The sequence below is a fragment of the Vespa velutina genome, chromosome 5 (assembly GCF_912470025.1).
Source record: "Vespa velutina chromosome 5, iVesVel2.1, whole genome shotgun sequence".
Taxonomy (NCBI): Eukaryota; Metazoa; Arthropoda; class Insecta; order Hymenoptera; family Vespidae; genus Vespa; species Vespa velutina.
Genome location: NC_062192.1, coordinates 6,530,567 through 6,550,810, shown reverse-complemented (window position 1 = coordinate 6,550,810; position 20,244 = coordinate 6,530,567). Strand labels below are relative to the sequence as shown.

Here is a 20,244-nt window from a genome sequence, read left to right as displayed (position 1 = left end):
ATATATATATATATATAGGCATTATACAAAATGGACATCAAAAGTTTTTAACTCATTTTAAAATTTGATTATCCTTTTTCGAGATCTCTTTTTTTTTTTTTAGAATTAGTCTCTGAAAAAAAAGAATCAACGAAAAAAGTAATTGATTTCTTTGAAAATCACGTAGGAATTTTTTATCTACCTTATTTGTCGTGTCTCTCTCTCTCTCTGTGTGTGTGTGTGTGTGTGTGTGTGTAAGTGCATATATATTATAATCCTTGTAGCCGAAAAGTTTCAACGACGTTGAACTTTCAAGGCGACAACTTGAAATTCGAATTACAACTTAACAAGCGCTAAGACGTTTAATAGCTATCTACGTATATGTATGTATATATACATATATATGTATATACATATACATGTATACGTATACGTATATATATATATATATATATATATATATATATATATATATATTACATAGATGTAGAAGTTTTAACTTGTTGAAAATCTTAGAATGTTACTCAGCATGTTTACGAAAACTAGGGAGAGGATGTTGCCTAAGGGTGGTATGGTGTGCAAGTCATTTTCGTGACTTACGCTTGAGGTATAATATATAACAAGTTTAAACGTAGAGAACCACCCCCAGCATACCTATTACTACTCACCCATCACACCATACCATTCCCCAATCCACCTCTATCCTTAAGGTCCCTTTATGAAAGTTAAGACTACCTTATACTGACTTTGAGAGATATCAGGACTGCTTATATAATCCGTTTAAAGATGGACTTGAAACTCTATGATTCAACACATTAACTTAATCGAACTTGTTACGTCTTTTTAAAAAGAGAAATTTATTATTTCTTTTTATTGTTTAACATTTTTTTTGTAATATATAATTCAAAAAAATTTGTATAATATATATATATATATATATATATATATGTATAGGTATAATTATATATTTGTATAATATATTACTGATATTAGTACATAATATGTAATTAAAAAAAATAATAAAAAAAAAGTATAAATAAATGGAAAAAAAAAACTGAAAGAAAAAAATATACATACACTAACGCAAATTATATTCATCCTAAAATTCGTAGTTAATAAATAAATTAATAAATAAAAAGAAAATTTATTTCAGATATATATATATATACCTACATATTACTAAAATCGTAGACGAGTGTCATTACAGATAAGGTGTGATTAAACAAATAAGATTAGTAATATGGATTAGTAATATGGATTTAGTAACAATTATTCTCTCTCATTTTCGAAAGATTCTACGCGATTGTGTTTCCCTTTTTGAACATAATCAGATTAAATTAAGGAGACTTCCAAGATAATATTACTCATTCCAATTAGCTTTTACAAAGTGGATACGAGAAGTTGGAACAACAGGAAGCATCTTATCTTGTTATCTGATGGACTGCAACAAGTAGTGGGGCTGATGGTTGAACATGGATTGCAAGTAGTATGAATATATACATACATATATTCGGACTAATTTCGCCTTATCTTAGATAACTCGATATGGATGTTTAATTACAAATTACGGACAAGTTCAATATATCTTTCTATTCGATGCAATAAAAGAAAATAAATATATATTTAGAAAAATTTCATTTCCGATTAGATCGGAAGTTTAACGATTTTTTCAATTTTTCTTACAAAATTTCCAATATATTCTTTTTTATTTCTTTTCTTATTAATTAATCAGACATTTTCCATCAATTATTTTTAAAGAATTATTAAAACGAGCATATAATTATAATAAAATATATAATTATCACAGAACTTCGTCAGAAAGAGACGATCTTATTAAAAAAAAAAAAATATGAGAGAATTTAACAAAACAAAAAAAAAAATGAAAAAAAATAAAATCATATACATATATATATATATATAAAACTACAGAAAGATTTCCATGAAAAAAAAAAAAGAAAATATAAACAAAAAATACACATAAATTTGAAACGAATAAATTAATTGTATCTTTATTATATAATACAACATAATTCAATTATAGAAATCAAAAAAATTTTTTCTTATTATTTAAATTATATACCTTCACACACATACACACACACACACACACACACACACACACATATATATATATATATATACGTCCATGTAAAAAAAACAAATGAAACAAGTAGAGCGTATTATGTATAAATGTATAACTTATCACATGTGTTAAGGCAAACTGATAAATGATCCTATTCAAGAAGATTGATGGGACAGAAATTTGGTTTCAATTTGTAAACGAGGGTTATATACAACGGGCAAACTCCTTGTATAATACAGACAAACCTTAAGCGTCTTTCGCTTGAGCATCAACTCTACTCGTTTTGCTGACTACTTGTTGAGTTTCCCGAACGTGTCCAGGCAAAGCGAACAAAGCTTTTGCCTGTTAAACTGTAATTTACTCTTAAGGTTGATCTCTCTCTCTCTCTCTCTCTCTCTCTCTCTCTCTCTCTCTCTCTCTCTCTCTCTCTCTCTCTCATTTTAAGATCAACTCTTCTTCTTTTTTTTCTTCATGATTTTTTTTTTTTTTTTTTTTAATCACCATTACGTAAACCACAAATTTAAAATCTCTTTCGAAGTTTACATTAATTAACAAGTTGATCTCGTTTAAAATAAATATATAATACTTTCGATTAAAAATCGATGATTAAATAAGGAAACGAGGATAAAATATATTTCCAAAAAAAAAACAAAAAAGAAAAAATTTAAAAGATTAAAAAATACAAATAAATAAATATAGACAAAAAAGATTCGTTCGCTTTTAAAGGATGGCCCTAGAGTTTCTAAATGGGTAACAAAAGATAGTTGCATTATGAAATTAATTACTCTTCTTTCTCGGGATTCTTTTTAAGCTTGCAATTTCACGTTTCATGAATTAGACGTGCAGTTTTACTTCTTATCTGAATAAAAGAATTAGCCCGGAAGATCTTGAAAAAAGAATAATTGATATTTAATATTATCTTGAAACTTTCGGTACACTCTGCGTTTTAATTAAATTTCCTGGTAAATTTACAAAGGCTATTTTTTTTTTATTTTTTTAATTTTTTTTTTTTTTTCTTTACTTTTTTAATTGAAATAGTATTTAAAAGAAATATATATTTTTTTCTATTTATTTTAAATAAAACTACAAATACGTTATTAATTAATATATTCGATTAATAATTAATTTTCTTTAATTAATATAGAGACACAAAAAGAGATAATATCTAATGGAAGAAAAAAAGTACTTTATACAATTAATATATATTAAAATATATTTTATAAAAAATTATTAAAAAATATTTTATACAATTTCTTCTAATCAAACAAGTTTTCTATTAGATATATTTATATATTACGTGTTTATGTAAAACTACGTATGCAAAAAAAAAAAATAAAAAAACAAAAAAATAAAAAAAAGAAAGAGGAAGAAAAAAAAATTACAAAATCGAATTATACCGGCGTTTAATTTCATAATAATTGATTAATAAATTTTGACAAAAGATAACTTCATAATGTAAAAATAATTATTATCATATAATTGACGTATACGTATGTACATATGTATATATGTACATATATACTTAAGCAATTCGATCGTAACATTTAGCACAGTTTAACCAATAAGACCGATAGACAGATACCAGTTGGTAGTCAAAGTAAACACAAAGCGATAGATCGTGCTAACATTAGCGTATAAACGCGTGCTAACATGGGTACCATGCTTGTCAGTCAACCCGTTTCATCCCTTAAGCAGTAACCACTCGACACCCTCGATCGAACATGTGCTAAGGCCAACCAAGTGTCAGAATGAAAGACATAGATAGAGAGATAGGGAAAGAGAGATAGAGAAAGAAAGAAAGAAAGAGAGAGAGAGAGAGAGAAAAAGGGAATCAGTCTGACAAACAAGTCAAGTTTGATTTCCTCTAGCCTTCGTAACCTATCTGACATCTGATTTTTTTGTCGCTTCAACGAGTTTAACAATAAAAAAAAAAAAAAAAAAAAAAAAAAAAAAAAATAACAAAGAAAAAAAGAAAACAAAAAATAAATAAATAAATAAAAAAGAAAAAGAAGAAAATTTCATTATAGTGGAAAACTTGATTGAAAGTTTCATATTTATGATTTAATTATATTTAATTAAATTATTATTATTATACTTAATGAAAAAAAAATATTTGTGATTGATCATATGTTATATTAAATAATAATCGATAAATGGTTATATAACTTAGTATATATTCTGTTATTAACTATATCTATATAATACATGTATGTGTGTGTGTGTGTGTCTATAACATATATTTATATGAATTATATAATATACACATATGCATGTTTTATAATTACATAATTCAAATTGTTTACTTGAGTCAATATAATATGTGTAATATGGCTTATTGTATTAGAATTTTCAACACAAATCCAAAATTCATTGATGTGTTCAAAGTTTCAAAATCAATCTAAATACTTGCAATGTTATTTAGATTGTTTAGATTCCTTGCGACATAGCCAATACATGTAAATACTCGGTTAGTATATATAAGTGAATATTAAAAATATGATATGATTATTAAAAAGTTATAACGAAACATTTCAATATACAAAAGTATTAGAACTAATTTATTCAATTTGGAAGATAATTAATTCATACGTTTAATATAAAATAAATTAATATGTGAAGTATGATAATTCAAAAGTTTTTAAACAATTTTATAATTAATTTATTTTCCTTTTTGGACATTGGAAAAAAATTTAACTTACAGTAATATATAATTAATTTTAGTATTTATTGTTGATATATAAATGCATATGACATACATATATGATATATAATTAATACCAATAATTAAAAAATTACGAAATTATTTTAGTTTAGATTCGACGTTGAATAAATTTAATAACTACTAACACAATAATTTTTATATATATATATATAAATATATATAATATATATATAAATTATGGTTAGTAAGTACATAAGTGAGTACTTTTGGATGATATTCAACCATACTGTTTTATCATTCGTAGAGTTAGAGAGTCGATTAATGGAGGGTCGAGCATCGATTATGGCACCGATAACTACTTCATAGAACTCTCGTTGAACGATTATTAGCCGCTGTGCTCACCGGGAGCTGATCGATTCTCCTCCATTAATCACCGAAATTGGTACTCTACAAATCAGGTTTTGTATATATATACATGTAAATAGAAAATATGTTAAAAAAATTAATCGTTTTAGAAAGAAGAAAATATTTTGTTAATCTGCGTTAAATTTTCTTTAAATGATAATCGTTTTAAAATGTCAATTATTATTTAAATTTTGTAATTTATAATTGTAGCTAAAATCACATATTAGAATGTGTTTGATTACTTATTTAAAAATATTATTTTTAAAATGTTATAATTATGTGTATAAAAAAATAATTTTTATTAAACATATCAAAAATATTTGTGTGTGTGTGTGTGTGTGTGTATGTGTATATGTATATATGTGTGTACGTGTAAGATCATTACCATATAATAATCGATTTTATTTAATTTGGATTTATACAGAAATGCAAATTTTTTGAAAATTTATTTTTAAAACAAAAAATTAAAAAAGAAGAGAAACAATATATGTTTCCAAATCTAATATTAATTAGAAAATTAATCAATTGAAAATAAATAATAACACTAAAAATTAAATAATAATATTTATACATAATTAATTTCACCTTAATTTGACATATATATGCCAATTCTACAAATTAGTTTCAAAATACATTAAAAAAAAAAAAAAGAAACAGAAAACGAAAAAAAAGACGTAACATTAATTTTAAAAATTTAATATTAAAACAGAAGAAAAAAGAATTAATACAATACAAATTGCATAATCAATTTTATCCGAATATAATCAATAAATAATTTTTAATCCAAATAATTTCCTATATATAATCCCATTGATAAAAAACAGAAAATATTCTATAAAAATTCAATGTCTTCCGTCTTAACCCGAGGATCATTATAAAAAATGCGATAGAACAGATTTTAAAATATCAATGACATTTACTAGTATAAAAATATATCTTTGATCGTTAATAATAAAATTATATTACGATTATTATAGAAGTGCTAAAACACTTCGACGACGATGTTACGTGTGCTTTAAAAATAACGATCGAAGAGAGTCCACGTGTAAACTGAAATAATGTACACCTACACATGAATATATACCTACGTACATACATATACGCATATAAGAGAAATACATGAATGTATATATATTAATTAATAAGTACATCGGAAATGAAAGCGAGTATAAAGAAAAAAATACGAAAGTATCTTTCGATAACATGTTAGAAAATATCAAAGAAAAGTATTAGAAAAGGTTAGATTCATGTTAGATAATATATCGTTGAATAAAAAATGAAATTGAAAAATCAACCTTTCCATCCTCTCTAATTCAAATCATTTTAAAAGCTACATAGATATATACATATATATATATATATATATATCCACACACACATACACACACATAAACACACAATACAAAACAACAGGGTGCTCCAAATATTTTTCTTTAACGATTTAGTAAATTCAAATTACACGAACTTTTTATTTATTCAATTAATTTTATTACAATTAATATTTCTTTCAGATTACTGAAAAAAAAAAGAAAAAAAAAAAAAAAAACTACGAGTCTTTTAGCTTATCTTGCTTAGCTATCAATTTCCTGATATTAAATCGGTCTAAAAGAAAAAGAAAAAAAAAAAAGAAAAAAAGAAAAGAAAAGGAAAAAAAAACCTTTGCGGAAAAAAAAGGAATAAGAAAAAAATGGAAGAAATAAAAGCAAAAAAAAAAGAGAAAAAAAATGATAATTGATTTTTAAAATCGATTTAAATACTTTTGACTCACCCCTTACATATACGCACGTATACATTCTGAACGTACATATATACGTTAGGGCGTGCCGACGGGAAATTAAATTAACCCTCTATGCAAACGTTTGATGCACGCAATGTAACGGGTGTCATAGAAACACTCACTCATTCACTCATTCACTCTCTCTCTCTCTCTCTCTCTCTCTCTCTCTCTCTCTCTCTCTCTCTCTCTCTCTCTTTCTCTCTCTCTCTCTCTCTCTCTCTCTCTCTCTCTCTCTCTCTCTCCCTCTTTCTCTATCTATCTATCTATCTATCTATCTATCTCTCTCTCTCTCTCCGACTCTCTCACGTTGCATGTCAGTAGCTTTGTTTCAGAATTCCATTCGAGTACACGCAGCTGCCAAGTTTAATCGAGCTACGACGAGCTTTGACTTAGAACGAAGACAGCTTGTCAATATCGATCAAAGTTTGTTAACGAACAGTCTTATCCGAAGGACATAATGACGTTAAAGTTTTTCAAAATTGTTAGTAATATTTTTTTTTTTTCCGTTACTCTTTAACAATCGAAAGAAATCGTTTGTTTGAGATATATCTCGAGATACATTAACGTCTACGTATGTATGCAAAGATATTTAAATGTTTTTCTATTAAATATTTTTCATCAGATCCAGATAGTTCTTATTTATCTTATTTATTTATCTAACTCTAACTCTAACTCTCTTTCTCTTTCTATTTTTCTTTTTTTGTTTGTTTTTAGTTTTACTCCACCTTCTATCTCTTTCAGTCAAATAAATTCAGAAAAAAATATATATGTATATAACACAGTGATATTATGTTAAATTGTTGCTTGAAATATAATTTTATACATATATCATTAATATGTAACAAATAATTATATATATATATATATATATATATATATATATATATATATATATAATATGATATATACAGTATATAGAGAAATTTTATGTCAAAATAATAAACCAATCGATTAACTATCAAATATTTTAATACACCATTTGATAATTTACTTTATCTTTACATTATATATATATTATATATACATAGAGACCTTTTGTCGTTCATAGTTCTATAACGTTTTAGAAGTTAGTTTGTCATAGGAAAATTGACTACTCAAAGGGTTAATTATATACCTTCGTTTTCTCGAAACTTTACAGATTACTTATAAAGGATAAAAAGAGAGAGAGCGACAGAGAGAGAGAGAGAGAGAGAGAGAGAGAGAGAGAGAGAGAGAGAGAAAGAGACAGACGTAGATAGATAGAATGATCGAAACGATATAAAAGATTTATAACTCTACTTATTCGAGAGTTTTTTCGTATTACAAGATAAATTCTAAATTTAAAATCGAACTATATAGAAAGTAGGACAAAAATATAAAAGTGTATGTATGTATATATAAATGAATCTGAGAGATCAAAGATTGAAATAATATATTTACGTTCACTATAATAAATCGTAGCTTATATTATTATTTAAATTATAAAATTATTTACCATTCTTATTTTATGAAATTATATTTTGTCTAATGGATTTTTTTTCATTAAAAAATTTTAATGTTTTTATTAGATAATTTATATGATATCTATGTATATATGTATATGTCTAAAATTATAATATTTATAAAATTTATATATATATATGTATAAATATTATTTCATTTTATGATTTTTTTATTTTATGGAATTTTAATTTTTATTACGCGATATATGTATGATATTGGAAATTTTATAATCAAAAAAATAAAAAACATGAAATTTTTATATTGTTGAAAAAATTATTATAAGCAGCTGCAAGAAAAAAAAAAAAGAAAGATGACACATTAAAAAAGAAACATATTACATATATATACATATATATATATATATTCTAGGAAGTATCGGTACATACAAGACATATTTCTATTCTTCTTTGATGTAAATGGACAGAAAAAAATTGATACTTCATATTTATGCCAATATATAGGAATGCTTAGGAATAAGTTATATAAAACCTTAGTTAGCATTATGTACGTATGTATGTATGTATGTAAGTAAATAATGTTTTAAATTTATGAACCTCTTTATATCAAAAACGCATTTATAAGCGTTATACAACAGGTTACCTATAAAATAAACATGATATGACATATCCAAAGATAAAAAGTAGGGTTCGCTAACATAAATTCTATAGTTCCGGACGAACAACCTTTCCGATAGGTTAGAATTTTGAGAAAAATTTTATCAATTTAATATAATAGTTCTAAATCGTCATGTATCGCCTTTCAACGATCATCTTTCTACTTTCCGTATCTATCGCATGTAAGTTTACAATTAAATATATTTGAAATACAATATTTCAAAATGTATATTACTAGTTTCTTGTTTCTCAATTTTTTTTTCTTCTTTTTTAAACAAAATATACTGTCATTATAAAAAAATATTGATTTCTCTCTGAAAAAAATAAAATAAAGAAAAAAAAAAATGTGTGGCAATATTTTTAACTCTTAAATCATATTAACAGTACACGTATTGACGTACAAGTCAATACGTGTAGTGTTACACGTATAGTAGTTATAGTAGTTATCGTACAGTTTTAGAGTTTGACAATTAATTAAGTTTCGAAACTTTCGATACATATTCAAATCATTCATTCATTCAGATTAACATCGCGTTTACGTTGCAAGTATTTAAGTTGTCTAAGAAAAAATTATTTTTTCTTTTTTTTTTTTTTCTAAACTGTCTCGTAACTTTCTTTTTCATACCTTCGTACAAAACCTTTATGTTTCTCGCTCCCCATCCCGCCCCTCCTATTTCGTAGACTAAAATTTAATAATGTAAAACTAAAAATCGTCGCACGAAATATACTCCAAGAATGAGTTTTTTATTTTTTCTGAGGACGAATTAAAGAAAAAAAATTTTTTTTATGGAGGGTGGGAGAGGAGGAATGACAGGTGCAATTAACTACACGATATAATTTTCGTATATACACAGGTATAGATTTCGCGTCAGCCAATTGCGGACCTAACTCTTTTTATTCCGATTGTGGTAGCATATGTCCTATCACATGTGAGAACTATAATGATCCACCTAAAATCTGTGCTGACGTAAGTAAAATTTTTTTTAATTTATTCGTAAATCAAATCGTGTTTTTACCTTTTCTTCTTTCTTAAAAAAATAACATTGTTTCTATTTATTCGATTATGTATATATATATATTTTATTTTCTTTTCATTTTGTAGGTATGTATAAGAAAATGTGTATGCGAACAAGGATATATATTGAACAAAGAAGGAAAATGCGTTTTACCATGTGAATGTTAAAAAGATTATTAAGAACTTCAGCGAACGTTTATTTAGGGATATTACATTCCATATGGATTTAAAGATATGGAATATCGTGTGCTTTATCGCACATGCACACACACACATATGCACATATGTACACATGCACACACGTGCGCACATAGAAAATAATAAAATATGATTATATAGTAATATATTTATTTCTTCAATTATTATTTCATCGAAAATTGTTTATTTTTAATTGATTCGATTACAAAGCGCAAGTAAACATGCTTTTTTTGTTTTCTTTTTTACTCATAATCTTTACGATTTATGAAAGTCATTATAATTTTTTTTTCTTCTCTGCTTTCCTTTTTTTCCTTTCTTTTTTATTTTTTTATTTTTTTAATCGATCCTATCACATATGAGAACTATAATGATCCACATAAAATCTGTGCTGAAGTAAGTAAAATTTTTTTAAAATTTATTCATAAATCAAACCGTGTTTCTACTTTTTCTTCTTTCCTAAAAAAATAATATTTTTTTTTTATCTATCCATCTATATATATATATAGAGAGAGAGAGAGAGACCTTTTGTCGTTCATAGTTCTATAACGTTTTAGAAGTTAGTTTGTCATAGAAAAATTGACTACTCAAAGGGTTAATTATATACCTTCGTTTTCTCGAAACTTTACAGATTACTTATAAAGGATAAAAAGAGAGAGAGAGAGAGAGAGAGAGAGAGAGAGAGAGAGAGAGAGAGAGAAAGAGAGACATAGATAGAGAGACAGACATAGATAGATAGAATGATCGAAACGATATAAAAGATTTATAACTCTACTTATTCGAGAGTTTTTTCGTATTACAAGATAAATTCTAAATTTAAAATCGAACTATATAGAAAGTAGGACAAAAATATAAAAGTGTATGTATGTATATATAAATGAATCTGAGAGATCAAAGATAGAAATAATATATTTACGTTCACTATAATAAATCGTAGCTTATATTATTATTTAAATTATAAAATTATTTACCATTCTTATTTTATGAAATTATATTTTGTCTAATGGATTTTTTTTCATTAAAAAATTTTAATGTTTTTATTAGATAATTTATATGATATCTATGTATATATGTATATGTCTAAAATTATAATATTTATAAAATTTATATATATATATATGTATAAATATTATTTCATTTTATGATTTTTTTATTTCATGGAATTTTAATTTTTATTACGCGATATATGTATGATATTGGTAATTTTATAATCAAAAAATTAAAAAACATGAAATTTTTATATTGTTGAAAAAATTATTATAAGCAGCTGCAAGAAAAAAAAAAAGAAAGATGACACATTAAAAAAGAAACATATATACATATATATACATATATATATATATATTCTAGGAAGTATCGGTACATACAAGACATATTTCTATTCTTCTTTGATGTAAATGGACAGAAAAAAATTGATACTTCATATTTATGCCAATATATAGGAATGCTTAGGAATAAGTTATATAAAACCTTAGTTAGCATTATGTACGTATGTATGTATGTATGTAAGTAAATAATGTTTTAAATTTATGAACCTCTTTATATCGAAACCGCATTTATAAGCGTTATACAATAGGTTACCTATAAAATAAATATGATAAGACATATCCAAAGATAAAAAGTAGGGTTTGCTAATATAAATTCTATAGTTCCGAACGAACGACCGTTCCGATAGATTAGAATTTAGAAAAAAATATTATCAATTAAATATAATAGTTCTAAATCGTCATGTATCGCCTTTCAACGAGCATCTTTCTACTTTCCCTATATATCGCATGTAAGTTTACAATTAAATATATTTGAAATACAATATTTCAAAATGTATATTACTAGTTTCTTGTTTCTCAATTTTTTTTTCTTCTTTTTTACACAAAATATACTGTCATTATAAAAAAATATTGATTTCTCTCTGAAAAAAATAAAATAAAGAAAAAAATAAATGTGTGGCAATATTTCTAACTCTTAAATCATATTAATAGTACACGTATTGACGTACAAGTCAATACGTGTAGTGTTACACGTATAGTAGTTATAGTAGTTATCGTACAGTTTTAGAGTTTGACAATTAATTAAGTTTCGAAAATTTCGATACATATTTTAATCGTTCTTTCATTTAGATTAACATCGCGTTTACGTTGCAAGTATTTAAGTTTACTGTTGTCTAAGAAAAAATTATTTTTTCTTTTTTTTTTTTTTTTTTTTTTCTAAACTGTCTCGTAACTTTCTTTGACATACATTTGTACAAAACCTTTATGTTCCTAGCTCCCTATCTCGCCCCTCGTATTTCGTAGACTACAATTTAATAATGTAAAACTAAAAATCACTGCACGAAATATACTTCAAGAATGAGTTTTTAATTTTTTCTGGGCCGAATTAAAGAAAAAACATTTTTTTTATGGTGGTTAGGGGAGGAGAAATGACGGTGCAATTAATCACACGATATTATTTTCGTATGTACACAGGTATAGATTTCGCGTCAGCCAATTGCGGACCTAACGCTGTTTGTTCCGAATGTGCTAGCGCATGTCCTGTCACATGTGAGAACTATAATGATCCACCTAAACCCTGTCCTTTAGTAAGTAAAAATTTTTTAAATTTCTTCGTAAATTAAATCGTTTTCTATCTTTTCTTCTTTCCTAAAAAAATAAAATTGTTTCTATTTATTCGATTATGTATATATAATATTTTCTTTTTTTTCATTTTGTAGATATGTTTAAGAAAATGTGTATGCAAACAAGGATATATATTGAACAAAGAAGGAAAATGCGTTTTACCATGTGAATGTTAGAAAGATTATTAAGAACTTCAGCGAACGTTTATTTAGGGATATTACATTCCATATGGATTTAAAGATATGGAATATCGTGTGCTTTATCACATATGCATACACGCACATATGCACACACGTACACATGTACACACGTGCGCACATAGAAAATAATAAAATATGATTATATAGCAATATATTTATTACTTCAATTATTATTTCATCGAAAATTGTTTATTTTTAATTGATTCGATTACAAAGTGCAACTAAACATGCTTTTTTTGTTTTCTTTTTTACTCATAATCTTTACGATTTATGAAAGTCATTATAATTTTTTTTTCTTCTCTACTTTCCTTTTTTTTCCTTTCTTTTTTTATTTTTTATTTTTTTAATCGATCCTATCATAGGATCGATTATGAGAACTATAATGATCCACATAAAATCTGTGCTGAAGTAAGTAAAATTTTTTTAAAATTTATTCATAAATCAAATCGTGTTTCTAACTTTTCTTCTTTCCTTAAAAAATTATATTGTTTCTTTTTTTTCGTTTTGTATGTTTATATAGTAATAGCGATCATTTGCGATCGAAATCATATCTAATGAAAACTGACTGCTATATAATGTTAAGGAGTGTATTATGATATAAAAACTACATTAATCCAGTTCAAATTATTAAATGGTAATCCGTGAAATGACTTTTCCCAAGACGATAACGATATCTATTTTGCAGTTAAACCGATGTCAAAATAAACGCAATTTGTGATATACAGTATCTTATTCCTTACAGAGGATTGTTCTCCTTCCTCGTCCCGCCCTCGACAACCTCTCTCTCTCCCTCTCTCTCTCTCTCTCTTTCTCTTTCTTCCTTTCTATGTAAACTTGATATTCGTACGACGATATATACGTAGAAAATACACTCGCTTCAGGTGTTTACGTTCTTTCTAAACACACACACACACACACACACACACACACACACATGCACACATGAATGTACACACATACAAAGAGAGAGAGAGAGAGAGAGAGAGAGAGAGAGAGACGCGGACGTGCATAATAAACGTGAATAAACAAAAAAAAATTGCAGATAGAAAAAACAAAACAACGGAAACTTATGTAGGTGAACAAACTCATATAAAGTCATATGTGAATACATATACAATGCACATAGATATATGTAAGTATGTGAAAAAAAAAAAAATATATATATATATATACATGTAATAAAGAAGATAGACAAACACGTATCTATGTAAATTTTCTATAGATCATGGAAGAAACGTATATACGTGAAAATACATATGTATACATCTATGTATACATATATATGAACTAAGAATGTGGTATATAAATATGAACAAATGTGAATATTAATATAGACAGATATGTAGGTGGGCAAAATATATATATATATATATATATATATATATATATATATATATACGTGTGTGTAATTTTATTTTTATATTGTATCATCTTATATTAATTTATATATGTCTATATATATATAAGCATATATAAATAAAAATATTATCGTTTAAAATAATTTGCCCATATTAACCTTTGATCTTTTCATACGGGGAGTATTTATTACCAAGCTAATTTGAAATAATTAGATCGTTAAATTCGATCCATTGTGTGGACACACTCACTCCCACTATCTCTCTCTCTTCCCTCCTCTTTCTCTCTCTCTCTCTCTTTCTCTCTCTCTCTCTCTCTCTCTCTCTCTCTCTTTATCTATCCATCTATCTATCTTTCTCTCTCTCGAGTTTCCACTTCCATTTTTGTGAAGAGGAGAGAAAGGATGAAGAAAATAGTCGGAAGGGACGAATTTCATTGTTATTGCGAATGGGTCTCGCCTTCGCTTTTAACGATTTACGAGCGGGATTTCTAGGGAGCGTGTAAAAGGAGCTCCGTTGTAGTCGTTGATTCTTATTAAATGTTCGAAAACACGAAGGATCGAGGATTAAATGCATTCGCAAAAATTAGAAAAAAAGAAGAAAAAAAAAATTTAACGATCATCGATCTCAATTATTTCATCTATATCTAATTTTAGATATAATAGTTATATTGATTTTTTATTGGATTTTTCTTTTCTATCAAAGGTAATAAATCGTATGTTTCCCCCCCCCCCCCCCCCCCCCCCCCCCCCCCCAATTACCAAAAAAAATATCTACGATAATTATTTTTTAACATTTATCAGTAATGATATAAGGAATAATATTCTCATCATTTTTTTATTGATGATAAAAGATTCATAATAATTCGGTTATTTTTTATCAATTAGAAAATAAAAAAAGAAAAAAAGAAAAATAAATAAATAAATAAAAAGAAAAGCAAAGGAGAATTTGTTCATTGTAAGAAACATCGAATAATTTTATTATTTTTTATCTGTGATAATAAACAATAATTTCATCATTATAATAATAATAATCATAATAATAATAATAATAATAATAATAATAATAATAATAATAATAATAATAATAATAATAATAATAATAATAATAATAATAATAATAATAATAATAATAATAATAATAATAATAATAATAATAATAATAATAATAATAATAATAATAATAATAATAATAATAATAATAATAATAATAATGATAATAAATGTATATATAATTTTTTTCTATACTCGTATAATAATATATATCCTCTTTTTTCAATATAATTATAACTGACTGTACATAGGTAAAAAAGTTCAATTTAAAAAAAGAAAAAAGAAGAAAAGAAAAAATTGTAAGAAATTTGAAGATAAAAATGTAATATATCGAAAGGTAATGCAACTATCTCATATCGACATATCGATACCCTACATTTCCATTACGAATGACGAATTCTATAAATTGGTTTTACCGATTTAAGAAGTCATATTCGTTGGTTTATTTAAGTTAGTACCAATTCTGAAAATAGGTCAGTTATGGAGCACACGATGTTGAATAAAATTAAACACCAGCCATTTCACGTCAAAATAGATATTCGTAAAATACATTGATACATAAATAGTTATAATGCGTTTCATGGATTATTGATAATTGTACATATATATATTCCTACATACATATCCATACGATATTCATACATACATCGTATATACATTTCTATTTGTCTTTGTATTGTACATATATATGTGTATATGTATGTATGTATACACAATGCACGAATGCGTGCAACGAACGGATATGTATTTATAGCTTATAGACAGCTTTAATTAATGTGATGGCATATAATGAGAGAGAGAGAGAGAGAGAGAGAGAGAGGGGGAGAGAGAGAGAGAGAGAGAGAGAAAGAGGGAGAGGGAGAGAACTACAATGTATACATTATAATCAATAGTATATTTTGAAAACAAAGACAGTTCATTAATGAAATAGATTATTATAAAAAAATAATAATAATAAATAAATAAATAAATAAAAATATTGAAAGATTGAGAGAAAAAAACAAAAACATTAATAAGAAAGATTAATGAATTAATTAATAAAAATTATCGCATCATTTTATTCAAAAATAATAAATGAATTATTTTAAATAAAGAAAAATTTTTATGCGGTTATTCTTATTAAAAGATAATTATAATAATGTTCATAATATTATATATATATATATATATATATATATATATATATATATATCATAATATAATATTATATAAAAAAGAATTATTCAAATGATATTATAATTATTATAAAGATAAGTTAATAATAATATTCATAATAAGATAATGGCATCGATATAAAAATAGTAATAATATCTTTATTATAATAATAATATTTTTATAACGTAAAATATTTATATTATAAAATATAATTATTATAATGCCATATAATATAAATATGATATATATATATATATATATATATCATATTCTAATCTATATATCATATTATAACATATCGATAATATTATCCACATAATATTATAATAACGTAGATCTTACATATAATTTATAAAAAGAAAATTGTTTAAATTATTCTTATAATTATTATAAAATAATTACTTATCGAACAATTGTTTTATATTAGAACTTTCATATCTTTTTCTTTCTTTTATTTTTCTATTTTTTTCTGTTTTTCTGTTTTTATTTTTTTTTTTTTTTTCTTTTCTTTTTAAATTAATCCTTGACTGACGTAAGACAATTAATAGAATCTAATTCATTCTATATGGACAGAAAATAGAAAAAAGAACTAAAAAGCATAGAAAGTTCTCGAGAAGGAATTGCGTTATAACGGAGCATTTATTTTCCATTAGTAGACAAGATAAACGATAGAACGTCGACGGATAATGGATATCGTTCGTTCGTTTGTTCGTTTGACTGTGAATAACCGATCTCTTTGATTCCTTTCTTCCTATCGATAACTATCGAATGCATATATCGAACACGAACAGACAGATTTTCCGTGAACGAAATAAATTTATTTTCTTCTTATTCACATTGTTAGCCGAATATATATATATATATATATATATATATATATATATATATATATATGTTTTGAAATACGATAGGATTCGGGACGAATTCGAAATATCTTTTTTTTTTTTTTTCAAGATTTACGTTTACGTTTATGAAAGAACAGAAAAATAAAAAAAAAAAAGAAAAAGAAAAAGAATAAAAATAAAAAAATAAATAAAAAAGAATTGATTCAAGCGCAATGAATAAAAAGTTTGCTAAAATTTGAAACATTCATATTATCTGCAAATTCTATTATTTTCTTTTTGCTATTTTTCATTTGTTCAATACATTTATTTGGGAAATAATTATTGTTATTTTGTTTTATTGAAAATAATATAAGGAAGAAATATACATGCAGAGAAAAATGTTTTATATATATTTATAATAAATATATATATATATATATATATATATATTTATATAAAAAAAAATATATTTTATATAATATGAAATATTTATTACTATCCTATAGAATAATTATAATAAAATAAAAAACAACAAATTTTATATATAATATTTCCTTATAGAAAAGAAATATTTAAAATAATTAATAAGAATTCTGTCTGCCTAATTAATTAACATATTTTAACATATAAAAACATACACTAACAAATATTATAATAAATTCAAACAAAATGAAAATATACGAAATATATATATATATTTATTTATAGATATTTTTCATGAAACTTATGGAAATTCTACGTTCGGATTTTCCAATATTCATTTCAGTAATTATGATACTAACGATAAATATGAATTATTTCTTTCTCTAAACGTCGAATTATCAATTATTTTCTTCTTAAAGGATATCATTTCTGTTGGAGACAATCATCTATCTAACTTTCCAGAAATTCTTGCTGTTGTTTTAAGTTACTTGTTCGTCGTTCTATACATCTCTCTCTTTCTCTCTCTCTCTCTCTTTCTTTCTTTCTTTCTCTCTCTCTCTTTCTCTCTCTCTCTCTATCTGTCTCCAGGCGGCCTACCCAAGACGCAATCAAAATACGATTACGCGTTGTAATTAAGCGTCGGGTGCTGAGATAAACTCGATTCCTGAGGGAGCTCTACGCCTTCGGCCTTCGGGAGTGTGTGTATAACAGTTGACGGGATTTCATGATACCTAAAGTTAAGTACGGTATATATATATATAAGGAAGTTTAGATATACATATATATATATATATATATATATGTATATCTAAACTTCCTTAGAATATCCCTTAGGCGAGAATAAACGACATTATTCTGTACTTTCTATTTGATAGATATTATTTCTATATTTTCTTTTTTTCTTTTTTTCTTTTTTTCATTATTTCTTTTTTCGTTTGTTTTTAATGTTTCGACAATTTTCACTCTAATTTTTTTTTCTTTTTTTTTTTTTTTTTATTTTCCATAAAAATCAATCGACTCTTTGTAAAGGTATTATTCGTTGAAAATTTTATTGCCATTAGAATTTACAGAAGATCAGAAAAATTATAGCGTGTTTATAAGATAATCGGATGAAAATTATTTTCATTCATTATACTCGATTAAGATATTCGAAGTAACCATTACATCGGATAACATTAAAAATTTTCATTATTTACAACAATTATTATATTTATTTAAACTTTCGATCATATGTATTAACGATTACGAATGTATTAATTAATTAATATCGCATAATAATTTAAATAATTAATATGTATTTATTAATTAATTAATTAATATTAAAAAAAAAAAAAATTTTAATATCATAATACATCATGTCATTGTATTAAACGTTATTCAATTTCATTACGTTGGACATATCAAGATGGAACATAGAAGTGTATTATCAAATATTAATAGTACTTAATCTATATGTAATTTAAACGACAAGTTAGAAACTCTCCAATACATATATAAGTAGGTATATATCTCTTTCTATATATATATATACATGAGTAAAAATATGAATCGAGGGCAAATGTTAAATAGAAAGACAGACAGAGATAGAAAGAGCGAGAGAAAGAGAAAGAGAGAGAGAGAGACAGAGAGACAGACAGACAGACAAGCAGAGACAGTGACAGAGAGAGAGAGAGAGAGAGAGAGAGAGAGAGAGAGAAAGAGAGACAGACAGAGACAGTGACAGAGATGAAGAGAGAGAGAGAAAAAGAGAGATGGTTCATTGTCACGAAACAGTTAAATGCAATTGGAAAGAGAGAACCGAATCGGAACTAACTTCTATAAGTTAAAGTGTTAAAGACAAAAGGTTTTCATCGTTCATCGATGACACATTCATGTCACAAAAGCTAATGTTTGACTCTTAATGAATAATGAAATAATGCTCGCCCTTTAACAGTCTAGAAAACTTTCTATGACTTCTTCCATTCTCCTCCTTCTCTTCCTCCTTATCCTCCTCTTCCTCTTTTCCCCTTTCCATTCCCTTCCCGTCCCTTTCCTTTACATTCATCCATCGTTCTCTTCCATAGGTAGTACACTTGAAACCCACTCTCTCTGCTTTGAATTAGAGCAATTAACGTAATTCACGGTTAAATGCTCCGAAGTTCAAAGGTTATCAAAAAAAAAAAAAAAAAAAAAAAAAAAAAAAAAAAAAAAAAAAAAAAAAAAAAAAAAAAAAAAAACAAAAAGAAATAAAAAAAAAATTTCTCGATCAAATGAATATCGATCGAATAAACATGAAAAAGAAGTGAAAAAAAAAAAATACTAGAAGAAGAAGAAAAAATTGGAAATTAAAAGTCAAAATTTATTTTTCGAACGAATCGATTATCGTCAATCTTGAATTAGTAAAATAGAAATGTAAATATATATTTCTCTGT

At 25.0% G+C, this 20,244-nt stretch overlaps 2 protein-coding genes across 18 annotated transcripts in view; one reads left to right on the top strand and one right to left on the bottom strand.

Moving 5' to 3' along the window:
* LOC124949138 (regulating synaptic membrane exocytosis protein 1) overlaps nt 1–20,244 on the bottom strand; it is a 173,747-nt gene that overhangs the window by 105,048 nt on the left and 48,455 nt on the right. The gene's annotated exons all lie outside the window — the stretch shown is intronic.
* LOC124949139 (chymotrypsin inhibitor-like) lies at nt 9,043–10,350 on the top strand. The gene is made up of 3 exons (XM_047493777.1): nt 9,043–9,184; nt 9,857–9,969; nt 10,105–10,350. Exons 1-3 carry the CDS (start codon nt 9,136–9,138, stop codon nt 10,183–10,185), a joined length of 243 nt encoding a protein of 80 aa, XP_047349733.1. The 5' UTR covers nt 9,043–9,135; the 3' UTR covers nt 10,186–10,350.

Excerpts from the sequence above, each read along its gene's own strand:
- LOC124949139 (XM_047493777.1), top strand. The coding sequence starts at position 9,136 with ATGTATCGCCTTTCAACGATCATCTTTCTACTTTCCGTATCTATCGCA. Across the intron at positions 9,185-9,856 it reads ACTTTCCGTATCTATCGCAT|GTATAGATTTCGCGTCAGCC; the intron begins GTAAGTTTACAA and ends GTATATACACAG. Across the intron at positions 9,970-10,104 it reads CACCTAAAATCTGTGCTGAC|GTATGTATAAGAAAATGTGT; the intron begins GTAAGTAAAATT and ends TTCATTTTGTAG.